At 42.9% G+C, this 15815-nt stretch overlaps 1 protein-coding gene across 6 annotated transcripts in view; it reads left to right on the forward strand.

Annotated features, from left to right (window-relative positions):
• Positions 1-15198, forward strand: part of KIDINS220 (kinase D interacting substrate 220) — an 86312-nt gene extending 71114 nt beyond the window's left edge. For 5 of the 6 annotated variants that reach the window (XM_039888073.1, XM_039888076.1, XM_039888075.1 and 2 more), the window contains 4 exons: positions 6629-6757; positions 8540-8638; positions 9670-9906; positions 12186-15198. In XM_039888073.1, coding sequence (XP_039744007.1) covers positions 6629-6757; positions 8540-8638; positions 9670-9906; positions 12186-13445 — 1725 coding nt within the window. In that variant the 3' untranslated portion in view covers positions 13446-15198. The other variant, XM_039888078.1, reaches the window with a different exon arrangement.
• The last annotated feature ends 617 nt before the right edge of the window (positions 15199-15815 follow it).

Raw genomic sequence — 15815 nt, forward strand, 5'->3', positions numbered from 1 at the left:
TTCAAAATAATTTTATTATGGATGATTAGTTTAGAAAAGGTCAGGTAATTACCATTTCTCCTTTATTCAAAGAAGCATACTGTAACAATTTATTGATAATTTATCCTTTATCTTGATGAAGTCCAACTGACAAATAACCGAGTCAGACTGTAGCTTCGATGGAATTACAGGGATCTTAAGTCCTGTGTGGGTGTCTCTTTCTTATAAAGCTTCTGAAAGTCATTCAGAAGTAATATATGTTTTCTACATAATCCCCAATGAAAGAGACCATATGTTTTAAAATAATTGATAAACTGTAAAAGTTCTCAAGAATCATGAAAATGTAAAAGTTTTAAAGTATCAAGAAAGTAAAATTATGTGGAATTTTTTGTTTTAAAGGAAAAGTCTATATTGCTGAATTCTCAGATTCTGTATGAAAATAAGATTCTCTAACATTTTACATTCCCCCGCTAAGCTGACAGAATTAATCTGTTGCATGTCTATTACACTTGTCTTTCTCAGCACAATCAGAAATGGAATTCTTCTGCGATTGAAAAAACACAACTTTTTACTTTAAAATAATTTTAGACTGAAAAGGTACAAAAATAGTATTCTCATAATGTTAACTAATAGTAAAAATAGCATTCCCTTAATTTTTCCTAACTGTAGTATCTTTTTCAAGAACAGAAATTAAAATTGGTACAATACTATAACTAGACTACAGACCTTATTTGAATGGCGCCAGTTTTTCCACTAATGCCATTTTTCTGGTCTAGGACCCAAATCCATTGTGTTTTGTTATTTGTCCTTAGAGTTCTCTAACCTGTGACAGTTATTCAGTCTTTATCCTTGACTTTCATGACCTCGATTAATGCTTTTGAAGCACGCTGGTCAGGTCTTTTATAGACTGGTCCTCCGGATGGGTTTAGCTGCTGTTTTCTCGTATCGGAAGGCGGTTATGCACCTTCGGCTAGAGAAGCCACGGGAATGACGCCGTGCCCTCCTAAGTGCGTCACGCCAAGGTCCGCGACGGTCCTGAGTCTCACCACCGGTGACGTTAGCCTTGGTCACCTGGTTGAGGTGGTGTCTGACGGGTTGCAACACTGTGAAGTTTTATTTTACCCATTGTAACGAGTGAATGCCTTGAGGGGAGATAACTCTGAAACTCTGCAAATGTTCTGTTTCTGCTTAGGCCTTTGCCCATGAATTCTAGTGTCCATCGATTCATCCTGTGTGTAGCCACTGCTGTGGTGTCTTCCTGATGCTAATTTTCTGTTCCCCTTTTCTATAAGGAAAAGCTGTCTGTTCTTCCTTATTCATTTACTTATTCATTTATTTACTTATGTGAGTATGGACTCTTGGATATTTATTGTAGTCTGTAACCCAGCACAGTAATTATTCATTTTGGTGATCAAACTGCTCATTTGTGATTTTTGAACCAAGATAATGTAAACAAGCGTAAATGTGTCCAGAGAGAAGAGACAGGTTGAGGAATAAAAGTGTTTTGAAGACATTATTAAAAATCATTTGAAAGATAATTTATTATTATTATTCAGCAATAAAGAATGAAGTACTAATACTATAACATGGGTAAACCTTGAAAAGAAGCTAGTTACAGGAGGTTACATATTATGTGGTTTTATTTATATGAAACGTCGAGAATAGGCAAATTTATAGAAACAGAAAGTAGATTAGTGGTTGCTGGGGGTGAGGGTGGGACTTGGAGGAGATGGACAGGGACTGCTCTTGGGACAGGAGTGTGTTTTTAGGGCTATGAAAACACCCTAAAATTGATTGTGGTGATGGTTTCACAACTGGTCTAGGACACAACGGATTTGGGTCCTAGACCAGAAAAATGGCATTAGTGGAAAAACTGGTGCCATTCAAATAAGGTCTGTAGTCTAGTTATAGTATTGTACCAACTAAACTAAACAAACTAAAAATCATCGAACTGTACACTTTAAATGGGATCATATGGCATGTGAATTATATCTCAAAAAAGCTGTTTAAAAAGAAAGAGAAGATAAGACAAGTATGGTTATTAAAAATTCATGGAAATAACGTCGCATCATGGCGGAGCGAAAAGACACCTTTGTATCTCCTTGAAGTTACCACCAATCAGACAACTATAATGCAACCAAGGATCCTCTAGGCGACACACAGCCAAGTCTGCGAGATCCGGGCATCAGTTCATCTGAAGGTGGGCGTCTCGGACCGAGCACTGGGAAGGACAGAGACAGTGGCTGCAGGCACAGTCTGGCATCCAGCGTCCACTGCGGCCCCAGCTGCCATGACCATGGGGGAGGAGTTGGGCTGCAGCCCTCACAAGGCGGAGGGGCAGAAGCAGCTTTCCTGCCTGAGTAGCTAGCTCCCATGGTGGCTAATTTGTGGTGATGCGCAGAGACGTGGATCAGCCGTGTGGTGGCTGCAGACTAGCGTCCACCATTGCTAGCTACGAGGCAAAGCCGAAGACTCACGAACCTGCCTTCCCTCGCCCACCCCTTGCCTGTCTGTCACAGTGGAACCGGTCGAGGCGAGGCAGCAGAAACACCTCGGGCAAGGAGGCAGTGCTGAGAACTTGTGGCTCGGAGCCCCACTGGCTGCCATATGCCACCATAGGGGTGGTGCCTTGAGACCGAGGCAGCCTGAACATAGAGGGGACACGCAGCACCTTGGAGCACACCATGTAGGCAACACCACCCCACGAGATTCTGGGTAAACAAAAACAAAAACAAAAACAAAACCCTGCATTATAGCACCATCTACTGGAAAACAAAAGACATCTACTTATCAACCTGCCAAAGCGTTCAAAGCAAAACCTAAAGAGTGTACTACCTGAAATGCGCAGGCAGAGAAACAATCCATCAAGTGCCATGAATAACCAGGGTAACAAGGTAGCTCAGAAAGAAATCGAAAAGTCTCCAGAACTAAACTCAAAGACGTAGAAGACTGTGATTTAAATGACAGAATTCAAGATCACAGTTATGAAAAACTCAGATGCAGGAAAACTCAGGTAGTTCAATAAGCTCAGGAATAAAGATCAATGAACAAAAGGAGTACTTTATCAGAGAGATTACTATAAAAAAGATACAAATTCTGGAGCCCAAGAACTCAACAAATGAGATGAAGAATGCACGAATGCATTAGAGTGCATTGGAAATAGGGGAGACCAGAAGGAGGAGAGAATTAGCGAGCTCGAATATAAAAATCTAGGAATGACATAGGTGGAAAAAGAGCACTAAGAGTTAAAAAAGTGAACAAAGGTGAACAAACTCTATGAGAACTATCTGACTTCATTAGGAAGAGCAACATAAGGTCGATGGGTTTACCAGAAGAAGAGAGGAAGAAGGAAACGGACAGCCTATTCAAAGAAATAATCGATGTAAACTTCCCTAACAAAAGGAAAAAGCTGGATCTTCGAATTCAAGAAGCCAAGAGAACACCTAATTATCTCAACACAAGACCTTTTCCAAGTCACATTATATTAAAACTATCAAAAGTTTTATGACAAGAGGTTCTCAAGGCATCCAGGGGAAAAAAGACTAACCTACAAAGGAAGCCCTATTAGATTATCATCAGGTTTTTCAGCAGAAACCTTATAAGCCAAAAGATAGTGGAATAAAATATTCAAAATATTGAAAGAGAAACCACCAGCCAAGAGTAATGTATTACAGGGTCATACATCATGATCAAGTGGAGTTTATTCCAGGGACGCAAAGATGGCTTACATATGCAAATCAAATCACAGTGCGACACACCACATTAACAAGAGAAAAATTAGATGCAAAAAAAGGAGTTGACAAGATACAACATCCATTTATGATTAAAACACTCAAAATAGGTATAGAAGGAAAGTACCTAAACATAATAAAGGCCGTATGTGACAAACTCTCAGCTAATATCATACTCAATGGTGAAAAACTTAACAGTTTTCCTCTAAGATCAGGAAGAAGACAAGGATGCCCACTCTCGCCACTGTTACTCAGTGTAGTTCTGGAAGTGCTGGCCAGAGTAATAAGGCAAGAAAAAGAAAGAAAAGGCATCCAAATTGGGAATGAAGAAGTAAAACTCACTATCCGCAGATGACACGATTCTATATATAGAAAACCAAAAAGGATCCACCAAAAGACTATTAGAAGCAATAAACAAATACAGTAGAGTTGCAGGATACAAAATTCAATATACAAAGTCCATTGTGTTTCTATATTCTAACAATGAAGTATCAGAGAAATGAGGAAAACAATTGTCCCATTTAGAATCGCAACAAATAGGATAAAATACCTAAGGAGAAACTTAAAGGAAGTGAAGGACCTGTACACTGACTACCAGACGTTGTTGAAAGAAATTGAAGAAGATGCAAACAAGTAGGTATTCTATGTTCATGGACTGGAAAAATTAATATGTTAAAATGGCCACATTATCTAAAGCAATGTACACATTTAATGCAATGCTCATCAAAATCTCAGTGGCATTTTTTCACAGAAATAGAACAAAGCAAATCTTCAAGTTTGTATAGAACCACATAAGACTGTAAATAGCCAAAGACATCCTGAGAAAAAAGAACAAATCTTGACTTCAAAATATACTATGAAGCTACAGTAATCAAAACAATATGATATTGGAAACACACACACACACAGAGATGAATGTTACAGAATTGAGAGCCCAGAAATAAACCTACACATATATTTTCACCAAAGAAGCCAAAAACATATGATGGAGAAAGGAAAGTCTCTTCAATAAATGGTGTTGGGAAAACTGGACACCTACATGCAGAATGAAACTAGACTGTTCCCTGACACCATACAAAGAAATTAACTCAGGTGGGTTAAAGACATAAATATAAGACCTGAAACAAAAGATAGAAAATATAGGCACTGAATTTATGGACCACAGTCTCAGAGGAGTTTTTGTGAACTTGACCCCCCCACCCCCGCAAGGCAAGGGAAGTAAAAGATAAATGAAAGGGACTACTTCACACTAAAAAGCATCTCTACAGCAAAAAACAAAACCAAACCCCAAAACAAAAACATCAACAAAACAGAAGGGCAGCCAACCGAATGGAAGAAGATATTTGCAAATGATGCCTCCTATAAGGGGCTAACATCCAAAATACATGAACTCATGCAACTCAACAACAGAATTTCGATTAAAACACTCCAATTAAAAAATGGGCAGAGGAACTGAATAGATGCTTTTCCAAGGAAGCATACACAGGGCCAACAGATATAAGAAAAGATGCTGAATGTCACTAGATGTAAGGGAAATGCAAATCAAAACCACAATGAGATACCACTTCACAGCTGTTTGAATGGCCGTTATCAATAAGGCAAGAAATAACAGGTGTTGGAGGGGATGTGAGGAAAAGGGAACCCTCGCACACAGCCGATGGGACTGTCAGTTGGTGCAGCCACTATGGAAAACAGTATGGAGGGTCCTCAAAAAATTAAGAACAGACCTACCATGTGACCCAGCATTCCCTCTTCTGGTTTCTACCTGAAAAATTTGAAAACACTTAGTCGTAAAGATATGACCTCTGTGTTCATTGCTGCATTATTCACAATAGCCAAGACACAGGAACTACTTAAGTGTCCTTCGACAGATGATTGGATAAAGAAGAAGATGTGGTACATATAAGCCATGGCATACTTCCAGCCATAACACGTTGCCATTTGTGACATTGTGGATGGACCTTGAGAGTATTATGCTGAGTGAAAGAAATCAGATGGAAAGGGACAGGAACCATATGATTTCACGCTTTATTGTGGTTATAGTTTCTATAAACTCTTCAAAACTAGACAGTTGGAGCAAGGAAAATAGGAAGTTGTAAGACCTGAAGGCCCAAATCCACCACCAGCTAGTTCTTTATTCTGTGACTTTGAAGTCAAAGCTTAACTCCTCTAGATGTCAATGTCCACACCTGTACTCGAGATTCTTACGTAATTGACTATAGGCAAATACTTATGTCACCACCAGAAAATGTTCTAAGTAAATACTAGAATTATTTGCTATTTCGACTTTTAAATGAGATGAAATTTTAGTGGATTGTATTTACTTTCACATGTTAAGAAGTAATCCTGTGTTTTCATATTTACATGATTATTGTACAGATTCTTAAGGGGAAGTTTTAGATCCTTGGGTATAAAATATGATAAGATCTGAAAACTTTAGCTGTCAGACTATTAAGTTATTCTGTAGAAACATTAAAGCTATTTAGGCAATTATCAATTTTTTCATAGATTTACCTTTTGTATTTTTATATATAGGCATCCGTAATTTTCCCCCTTTCTTCCTTTCTCAAAACTCTTTTCCTTCTGTTATTAAGGGATGCGCCATTCTTTCTAGAGTTTAGGCTGTAAACACTTAAACCCTAGGCTTGGTTTGTGGAATGTTCCGTTTTAGAAAAGTGGTCTCGATCAGGCTGTATCTGCTGTAATAAAAGCTGCTCATTATGGTATAACAGTAGCTAAAAACGTACCTCTCAGGACCTTTCCCTACGCTATACACATTACTTATTTTACTTTAGTTTGAAACTTTGTTGTTAGTCAGGGAACTTCACAGTGTAACGTCACGCATGTTTCTGTCACGTGACCGCGTGTACCTGGCGCTGCATGGTCTTCATACACGTCTGTCTCCATGATTTATCCAGGGACCGGGTCCCGCCGCGGGGGCAGTGTCACTGAACTCGATGAATGTGGATGCAGTGTGCGAGAGGCTGACGCAGATCGAAGGGCTGGACCAGAGCATGCTGCCGCAGTACTGTGCAACCGTCCGGAAGGTGCGAACCCCGCCCCCAGCCCCCAGCCCCCGGCCCCTCACCCCCGCGGGCTCCAGGCACGGTGCGGCCGGGAGGCGGGCTCTGTGCAGCCACCGACCGTCATTCTGAGCTGCTCAGCCGCGTGGTCTCTGTTGACATGGGAAACGGAAACGTGATTCCTGCTGTTTTGTATCCTAAATTGCCCTTTTATCCTTTAGTTTGTAAATGGATATAAGAAAATAAAGTAGCTCCGTTACAATGTCATTTTTAAAATGACCTAAGAAATGCCTTGATGACGAATACAGACTCGAAGGGCTTTCACATTTAGATAAACAATAATTCCTATGTGTAATATGCAATATAGAACGCTAGAAGGCCTTTTATGTTGCTTTTTCTTTACTCGTAATATTTATTTGTGACTTGATAATTATTAGAGTAAATCACACTTGCTTCATTTTCCCCAAATTCTCATTTTCACGTCTTAAAGGACTTATGTTCATGTCCCATTTGACGAAACTTCATAGGCTTGGGTTTGCAAGGCTGACACATTTGAAGAAGTTTCTTTCCTCCTAGATCTTATTCTTGCACTTGTAGTAGCTGCCACGAAGTTGGACGGTGACATCTGGGTTTTCGAGGAAGGCTTCCCAGATACAAGGCCGAGTCCTAGTCACAGAAGATAATTCCACCGAGTTATATTTTTCAATCAGAGAAGCATAGTGAAGCAGAACATTAATAACAAGCCTCTAATGTTTACATTCTTTAAAGAATGGCAGCTAAAACAGTTTTAAAAGAATTATGAGCATTATAGATACCGTTTTACTAATCTCAACCTCCTTTTAGTCAGAAAGGTTTCGGCTGATGTCACTTTCCTTACAGATGTGGTTAGGAGCATCCAGCGCTGTCTGTCCGCGGTGCAGACGCCACTCCTCTAGGCAGCGAGGGTAGTTTGGGGACAGAGTGAGGTCTCCAGCAGGAATCCTGTGTCGTTCTCTTCAGGACAGCGGTTTTGTTCCCGCTCAGCTCTTTCCTCCCAGGCTTTTCGAAGCCCATCGTAGCAACTGGTTTCTTCAATGCTGCAAACTTCCTTGCCGGGCCTCTGTCACAGGCTCGCTCTGTTCACTTTTTTTCTTCAGAATTAATTTGGAAATGGAACATTCTGTCAGTTTTAAATGCAGGTATCCCATAATTTTACCACAGTTAATAAAGTCAGGTTTTGTAAAATCAATAAGCTACCTATTATTAATAAAAGTTCATTGTTTCCTATTTGGGGGAAATTAGAATTACAGAGACCTAATAGTGATACGACCATTTTGGGTGAATTTCATAGACTGAGGAGTTAGCGGATGGACATTCTTTATGGCTGAAGTGATCCACTGTAACTGAAAAGCAAGTTTGTCAGAGCTTACGTCATTTAGAACATCATCAGCGACCGACACGGACAGACATCTTTGTCCCCTCCCAGCAGCTTGTGTTCGTGCTCATATTTTACAGAATTAGAAGAGAAAAACCAACAGTTTTGTTAGCGTTTGTGGCAGGGCAGGTAGTTTTGGAAACAGTTGAGTCCCTGAAGAGCGACTTGTTTTACTTGAGTGCTTAAGACAACTGGAAAACTATGGAGTGGCTTACGTTTTTCAAATTCAGCATGTTTATTATATTATTAAATGAGATGACCTTTTTTAGGTCAATATTTTCTACTCTCTAAGGACTTTCTCAATACTACATATATAAATGTACTTTTTAATCATCAGTAATTCAAAATATGTCACATTTCTTTCCTTTCTATTCCTTTTTCTTTTTATTCAGGCAAACATAAACGGCCGTGTGCTAGCTCAGTGTAACATTGATGAACTGAAGAAAGAAATGAATATGAATTTTGGAGACTGGCATCTTTTTAGAAGCACAGTAAGATATTTTACATCGACAGAATTATTTACATTTTTATAAACAAGTGCCAGTAAGCACCGATCTAAACTGATGTTTTTCTGTATTAAAAAAAACCATGTAGAAACTGTGTTTTATACTTCTGCACGACCGTCATACATTCTGTTGGGCAGAATATATACAGCAGCGCTGGGCAGCCTTCGCCTTTTGGGCATCCCAGCTGGACGCTGGGCGAGAGGCCGCGGCTGAGTCTTCATCTTTCACTGACTGAGACCCTCTCCTTGACCTGCCTCTGGCCAGGCTCCTCGAAGCCTCTAGGCCTTGGCCTTGGCGCCTGTCCTTGTCAGGCCTGCATCGCCCAGCTGTAGCCAGAGTCCCGATGAGTCACTGTAGAAGGAACTCCCAGTCACTGTCCGATCACCCTCAGTCTCTGATCCTGTTCCTCTTCTCCACCAGCCCAGGCAGCGTCTGCCCGCCTGGCCTCCTTCAGCCAGAGTCCCGCCGCGTGGGTTCAGCCAGCACCCTCCTCACCCTGCTGTTCCCTCTCAGAGTTTTCTGGCCGCTGCCCCCGCCCCGCCCTGTTTGCCACACGTGCCCACGTGTCCATGTCGCTTTGGGGACTGAGCCCTTTTCTGCCCCAAGGTCTCTCTGCCCCTCGTGCAGTGGTTCCTGACGAAAATCTGCTTTTACTGCTTTGGCTACCGCCTCACTCTGGCTTCCTTTGACACAGTCCAGTTGCATTTTGTTTTGTTTTCAAGTTAAATTTTAAACTAAAATAATAACATAACGGTCAATCAGAGTTTAATATACAGATGTTAATGGTCAATCAGAGTTTAATGTACAGATGATTATTGCCATTACTTTTTTCTTAGTGTTAATGAAAATGAAAGATAAACCGATACAGTATAAGTTCATTAGAAATTCATTTACTGGACGTATGTTTTCTCATTTCAATTAGAATAACTTTATAATGTCTCACTTTAAAAATAATTCCTCAAGCTTCTAAAATGTGACTTGACGTGGCTGTGAATCAGATGTTTTCCTCCGCGAAGGTGCTGGAGATGAGAAACGCAGAGAGCCAGGCGGGGCCGGAGGATCCCCGCGTGCTCGGCGAGAGCGGCGGCGGCCCGGCCCCTCACGGGGAGGCGGCCCGGCGGTCCGCGCACAGCGAGCTGCCCCCCGGCGAGCTCGCCATCCAGGCCCCCTACACGCTCAACTTCAGCTTCGAAGAGCTCAACACGCTCGGCCTCGACGAAGGCGCCCCGCGGCACAGCAATCTCAGTTGGCAGGTAATTATCGAGGGAGCCGTGTCTCATATCCCTGACGGTGAGGGTGGCGTTTAAGTCACCAGGGTCGAGCCGGTGCGTCGAGACCCTCGCTCAGAAACAGCTTAACGAGTGCCCAAGGGAACAACACGCAGGCCTTGCCGTCCTCAGGGAGCCGTGTTCCGGAGAGGGCAGTCAGCGAAATAGAGAAAAGGAAGGTCAGTTCAGAAATCGATAAGAGCTGCGCAGACGGTACAGTGCGGGGACGGCACAGTGCGAGCGAGGACGGGGCTGCTTTGTTCCGGGCGGTCGGCGAAGCCCGTCGTCTGACCTGCTGTCGCGCTAAGTCCTTCAGTCATTGGCTAAAGTCCGTCGTTCTCGGGAAACTTGCCGCGTGTCATCCCTGAGCCGCACAGTGTGGTTTTCGGTGTGTAGACACGCTGCGTACGGTGTCGCTTTTCTGTTCATTCTCTGCCGTTCGATGTACACGAGTTCTGCCTTTGGGTGTTCTTAGAAGCGGGAGGACGGGAGCAAGAGGACCAGGAATAAAGTCGAAGCTGGGGGACGCAGGAGAAGGATGGGGGAGGATCAGAAGGAAAACAAACGAAGATCAAACAGATCAGAGTTCAGGAAAGAAAGAGGACGAGGGAGGTGGGGAGAGAAGCAGCCACAAGAAACTCTCCAGTGAAAGGAAGCGATGTTTAGGAAAAGCAGGACCTGGTGGGTCTATCGTTTTTAAGGGCGTTTTGTTTAGTTTGGTAGTAAAAATATTCTTTTATTGTTATCGTTTTTCTTCTTACTATCTACCTTATTTAAGTGAGAAAACCATTTTATTGTTGGGTATTGAGTAAGATAAAATAACTCCCTGTTTTACAAAGTGACAAGTCCACATTTGGCCCTTTGGTGCCTGTGTTTCAACAGTCGTTCCTTTCCTTCCCCTGGATTCTTTTCAACATTTCTTAAGAAATCCGTTTTTCTCCGCTTTTCCACACGCGGTTATTTCCCACCATGACCCGGAAACTCGCAGCCTTTCCGTTAATGCAGCAGTTCTCAAACTTTGTTTTAAAAAAGAAAGTCCCAGAATCCTTTCATACTCTTAAGAATGATCGAAGGCCCCCAAAGAAATTAGGTTCATGTAAGTTTTATCTGTCAGTATTTACTATATTAGAAATAAAAACTGAGAAACTTTAAAAACACTTATTTATGAATTCATTTAAAAATAAATCAATTACACGGTAACATTTTTATGAAAAATGGCAATATTTTCCAAAGCAAAACAAAATTTGGTGAAAATGATGTTGTTTTGCAAATCTCTTTAATGCCTGACTTAGTAGAAGACAACTAATGCCCATGGGGGCTTCCGCGTGGAGGCCGCGTGATGTCGCACGCGGTGGGTCCCCGGACCCCACTGTACACTGCGAGAGCGAGCACGAACAGACAGAGGGCAGCCTCGTGTTCTGTGAGACAGTCGAGACCTCGTGGCCCCCCAGTGAGGCGCACACACTGCGTCTGAGAGCGGGGGTGGCACTGTTTGCCCCCGAATGCGGCCCCGGGGCCCTCAGCTGGGCGGCGGCCTCGCTTCCGTCTCTGTCCGGCCTCTGCTTCTGTCCCTTCGCCTCCCCGACTCCTCTCCTTCCACCTCCCTCCTCTTGTTCTTAATCTGTACTTTCTGCTGCCCGTTTATTAGCTTTTCTGGGATCTAAAGTGGTTCTAATCCTAAAACTTCACACCGAAAATCAGTCTTTTAAAGAGACTTCATCTGCTCATGTGGGTCCTGCGCTTATGTCTCCTAACGCTCTTCCTTGTAAACGCCTTTGAGGGGAGCGTTTCGAGTACATTTTCTTACTCCGAATGGAAATTTGATGGAAACTTCATGTCTTACAAGTTGAGAAAGGTTCTTTTTAACATATATTGACATGAGTATTTTGTTTTCGAGATATATCTTTAACCTTTCTTTTTTCTAAGGCAAATCTTTACATTTTATCAATGAAGGTGATTTTTGCCTTTAAAAGTTAAAAATTGGAAGTTGTAAAAACAAGTGCTAAGATTATTTGTTAATACAACCTTTAATTCGAATATCAAACTGATTATTAAAATTTGTATAAAGCTTTCTAATAATGGTAAAAATGATCGTGAAGTTCACAGCTTTTGTTAAACCGTGTTATGCAGAATTCTTTTCAAAGAATTTTGTGAGTCAAATACTTTAAAAATTCTTAGTGTACATATATATTTGCTAAGCTGATGTTTATTATATGTATATGTTTTGCTTATTTGAATTCTTAAATTTTTTTCTGTCTTCACAGTCACAAACTCGCAGAACCCCAAGTCTTTCGAGTCTCAATTCCCAGGATTCCAGCATTGAAATTTCAAAGCTTACGGATAAGGTGCAGGCTGAGTATAGAGATGCCTATAGAGAATATATTGCTCAGATGTCGCAGTTAGAAGGGGGGACAGGCTCCGCAACAATGAGTGGCAGGTCCTCCCCACACAGCACATATTACATGGGTCAGAGTTCGTCGGGGGGCTCCATCCATTCCAATCTGGAGCCAGAGAAAGGGAAGGATGGTGACCCAAAGCAGGATGATGGAAGGAAGGCATTTTTGATGAAGAGGGGAGACGTTCTAGACTACTCGTCGTCAGGGGTTTCCACTAACGAAGCGTCGCCCCTGGACCCCATCACTGAGGAGGACGAGAAGCCCGAGCAGGCGGGCGGCAAGCTCCTCCCGGGCCGCAAGTGCTCGGAAAGGCCGAGCCTGTTCCAGACCGACCTGAAGCTTAAGGGAGGCGGGCTGCGCTACCAGAAGCTTCCAAGCGACGAAGACGAGTCTGGCCCGGAAGAGTCGGATAACACCCCGCTGCTCAAAGACGACAAGGACAGGAAGGCGGAAGGGAAGGAGAGGGCGTCCAAGTCTCCGGAGCACAGCGCCGAGCCCGTCAGAACCTTCATTAAGGCCAAGGAGTACTTGTCGGACGCCCTCCTGGACAAGAAAGACTCGTCCGATTCCGGGGTGAGGTCCAGCGAGAGCTCCCCCAACCACTCCCTTCACAACGAGGCCACGGACGACGCCCAGCTCGAAAGGGCGAACCTCATAGAGCTCGAGGACGATGGCCACAGCGCGAAACGGGGGCTGCCACACAGCCTGAGTGGCCTGCAAGACCCAGTGATGGCTCGGATGTCCATTTGTTCCGAAGACAAGAAGAGCCCTTCCGAATGCAGCTTGATAGCCAGCAGCCCCGAGGAAAACTGGCCCGCGTGCCAGAAAGCCTACAACCTGAACCGGACACCCAGCACCGTGACCCTGAATAACAACAGCGCCCCAGCGAACAGAGCCAATCAGAACTTCGACGAAATGGAGGGGATCAGGGAGACTCCCCAGGTCGTTCTGAGGCCTGCTTCCAGTTCCAGCTCGACGGCTCTTCAGAATGAAAATCTGAAAAGCGTGACGCACAAGCGAGGCCAGCGGGCCAGTTACACGAGGCTCTCGAAGGAGTCTTCAGAGCTCCACGCAGTGGCCTCTTCCGAGAGCGCCGGCTTCGGAGAAGAAAGAGAAAGCATTCTTTAAGAAAGGCTCCCAGGAGTAGATTGTGTTCCCGTTCCCCTGTGACAGAGCTGACCTGAGTTTCGCGGTGACGCCATCCGTGCTCGTCATCTTTGTACGTCACCCACAGATAGTAATGGATGCGAGGGCCTTTGGAAAAACAGACACGTGCTGTACCTCAGGAACACACTAGAAAGGGCGGCTCATCGACCAGCTTCCGTCGTCTTTGTAATTAGAACCTTTCATTGTGATAACTTGTTCTTATACCTGTCACTGGCACATAACCCCATAAAAATGTTTGGGACAGGATCTGAGTGTGAAGATAGGTCAGAAACATTTTATTAAACATAAAGGGTTTAATTTGCCAAAGAAAAGAAAAAGCTCAAGACCCCTTTTGTAGAACATTCACTCATCAGGTATTTGAGGGAAGACGTGGTGTTAGGTGAACCAGAAGCAGATTTTGCTCTTAAGAGTAAAAAAAAGATGAGAATCGACAGGTTATGGAGTAGCCCAGAGACTAAAGGTAAATTGAGAACCAAGGCTCTACTGTATAAAATAGACAAACTGCTTATGAAAGCGTTTGAAAATTTTAAGTAGGAAATACATGGTAAAGAGGACTTTAAAACTGATAAGAAAGTGAGCCAAAGGTGCAGAGAGCATCGCCCCAGTGACTGGGCCATTCCGAGTGGCTGGGAGAGTGGCCTGCGTGGAGGGCCGATAACCTCCCTGTGACGCTCCTCTGTCCAGTCCCAGACCCGGCTTCAAGCGCCATCCACCTTCCGAGAAGCCACCCGGCTCGCTCTGTGACTTTTAAATTGTGTGCCCAACTTTTCTTAGCCTACCAGTGAAGGGGAAAAAACACGCATTCTTTCTGTAGAGAATCAGAGAAAACGTGCGCGATAATAGTCACTACTAAATATTCATGGAATGAGAGAATGAGGAAATTACATCAGAAAGGTCAGCGACAATTGACAAACGGTCAGGAGACATTTAATTAGTTAAAACTAAGACATTGGCTTCTATACCAGGCCATTCATCTACTTCATCTATGCCTGAATCAGCACGTTCATTCTGGGGGAGGATCGTAAGAGGGGGGACACTTGAAGTTTAAAAACGTAACAGAGCAAGGGTAGAAGAAGAGAAAACTGATGAGACGTTTTGTTCATTGTTAGCAGAGTTAGGAGAGTGAACAGCGCTTAAGTGTTCTGTGGACTAGAAGTGTGCCCTGTCCTCACGCGCTGGACTTTTTCGCTGTTTTAACGTAGCTTATTTATGTAGAATTAATTCTGGCAGTGTATCGTCAGTCACGTATAAGGTTGTAGACGGTGAGATTGCAGATGTGTAATTACTTAAACTTAGTGTTACATGTGTAATGGTTTTCACTTAACCCGTTTTTATGAATATGCTGAATAAGTTATTTACTTGACCAGTCTTTGCATTAAATAGTTGCTCTTTTGGGTTTCATTGCCTTGATCTTTGAGTGTGATCTAACATTTTCATAAATACTTATTTTGCATGATCTTAACAAATGTTTTAGCCAATTAAAATACGGCAGGATGTTATTGACATATTGAAATGCTAAAATTTTTGTATTTATAGTGTTATTAGTTTGCAGTGTTGTATAATTAGTAATTATTTCAGAGGCAATATTTCGTTCCTTTTCAGGTGAGTAGATGCAGCTGAATACTGTAGTGTAATACTGTTTGTGATGTTAATACTAGAGTACTAAGTGTACAAATAGCTTTAGAAAAAAATAAAACATTGCATGTTATTCTGACTCATGAATTTTTATTCACTACAGTGATAATGATTCACGTTTTTATCAAAAATAAAAAAGTAATTTGTATTTTTTTTTTTTCCACATGTCTAAATCTGTTAAAGACATTCAGGTTCGTGTGGCAGCCGTGCAGCTGTCACGAGTGTTGTGACTAATCACTGAGAGGGCTTGGCGCTCGGGTCCCAGGGCCGCATGGCGCTTCAGTGAAGCCGACTGAGTGCCCAACAGCACAGCCCTGGCCCGTGCTTTTCTGTAGCTACAAGAAGTAGGCTATCCAGACCCGGGGAGGGTATCAGTTACTATGTGAACATTCTGGAAAAGTTTGCTTTTTCCTACTGTTCAGAAATTGACAAACCAGATGGGTTATTGAGTCACACCACCACCCCTTTGAATGCGTGTGCGTGCGTGTGTGTGTGTGTGTGTGTGTGTGGTCTATTTATAACATAGAGCTCAGTCTGGTTCTCACATATGCAAAACTGCTTTGAGCTAGGTGGAAAATGGTAGGAAAGAATCGGTGCTCTAGTCTTGCTCATCCTTTAGTTTCTGTGTCATTTGGACTCTCACTGTATTTTAAAAACATTTACCTTCGTGTTAAGCCACAGATAGTGCTGTTCACG

This window comes from Pteropus medius, unplaced genomic scaffold, assembly GCF_902729225.1.
Source record: "Pteropus medius unplaced genomic scaffold, Ma_sr-lr_union100, whole genome shotgun sequence".
Lineage (NCBI taxonomy): Eukaryota > Metazoa > Chordata > Mammalia > Chiroptera > Pteropodidae > Pteropus > Pteropus medius.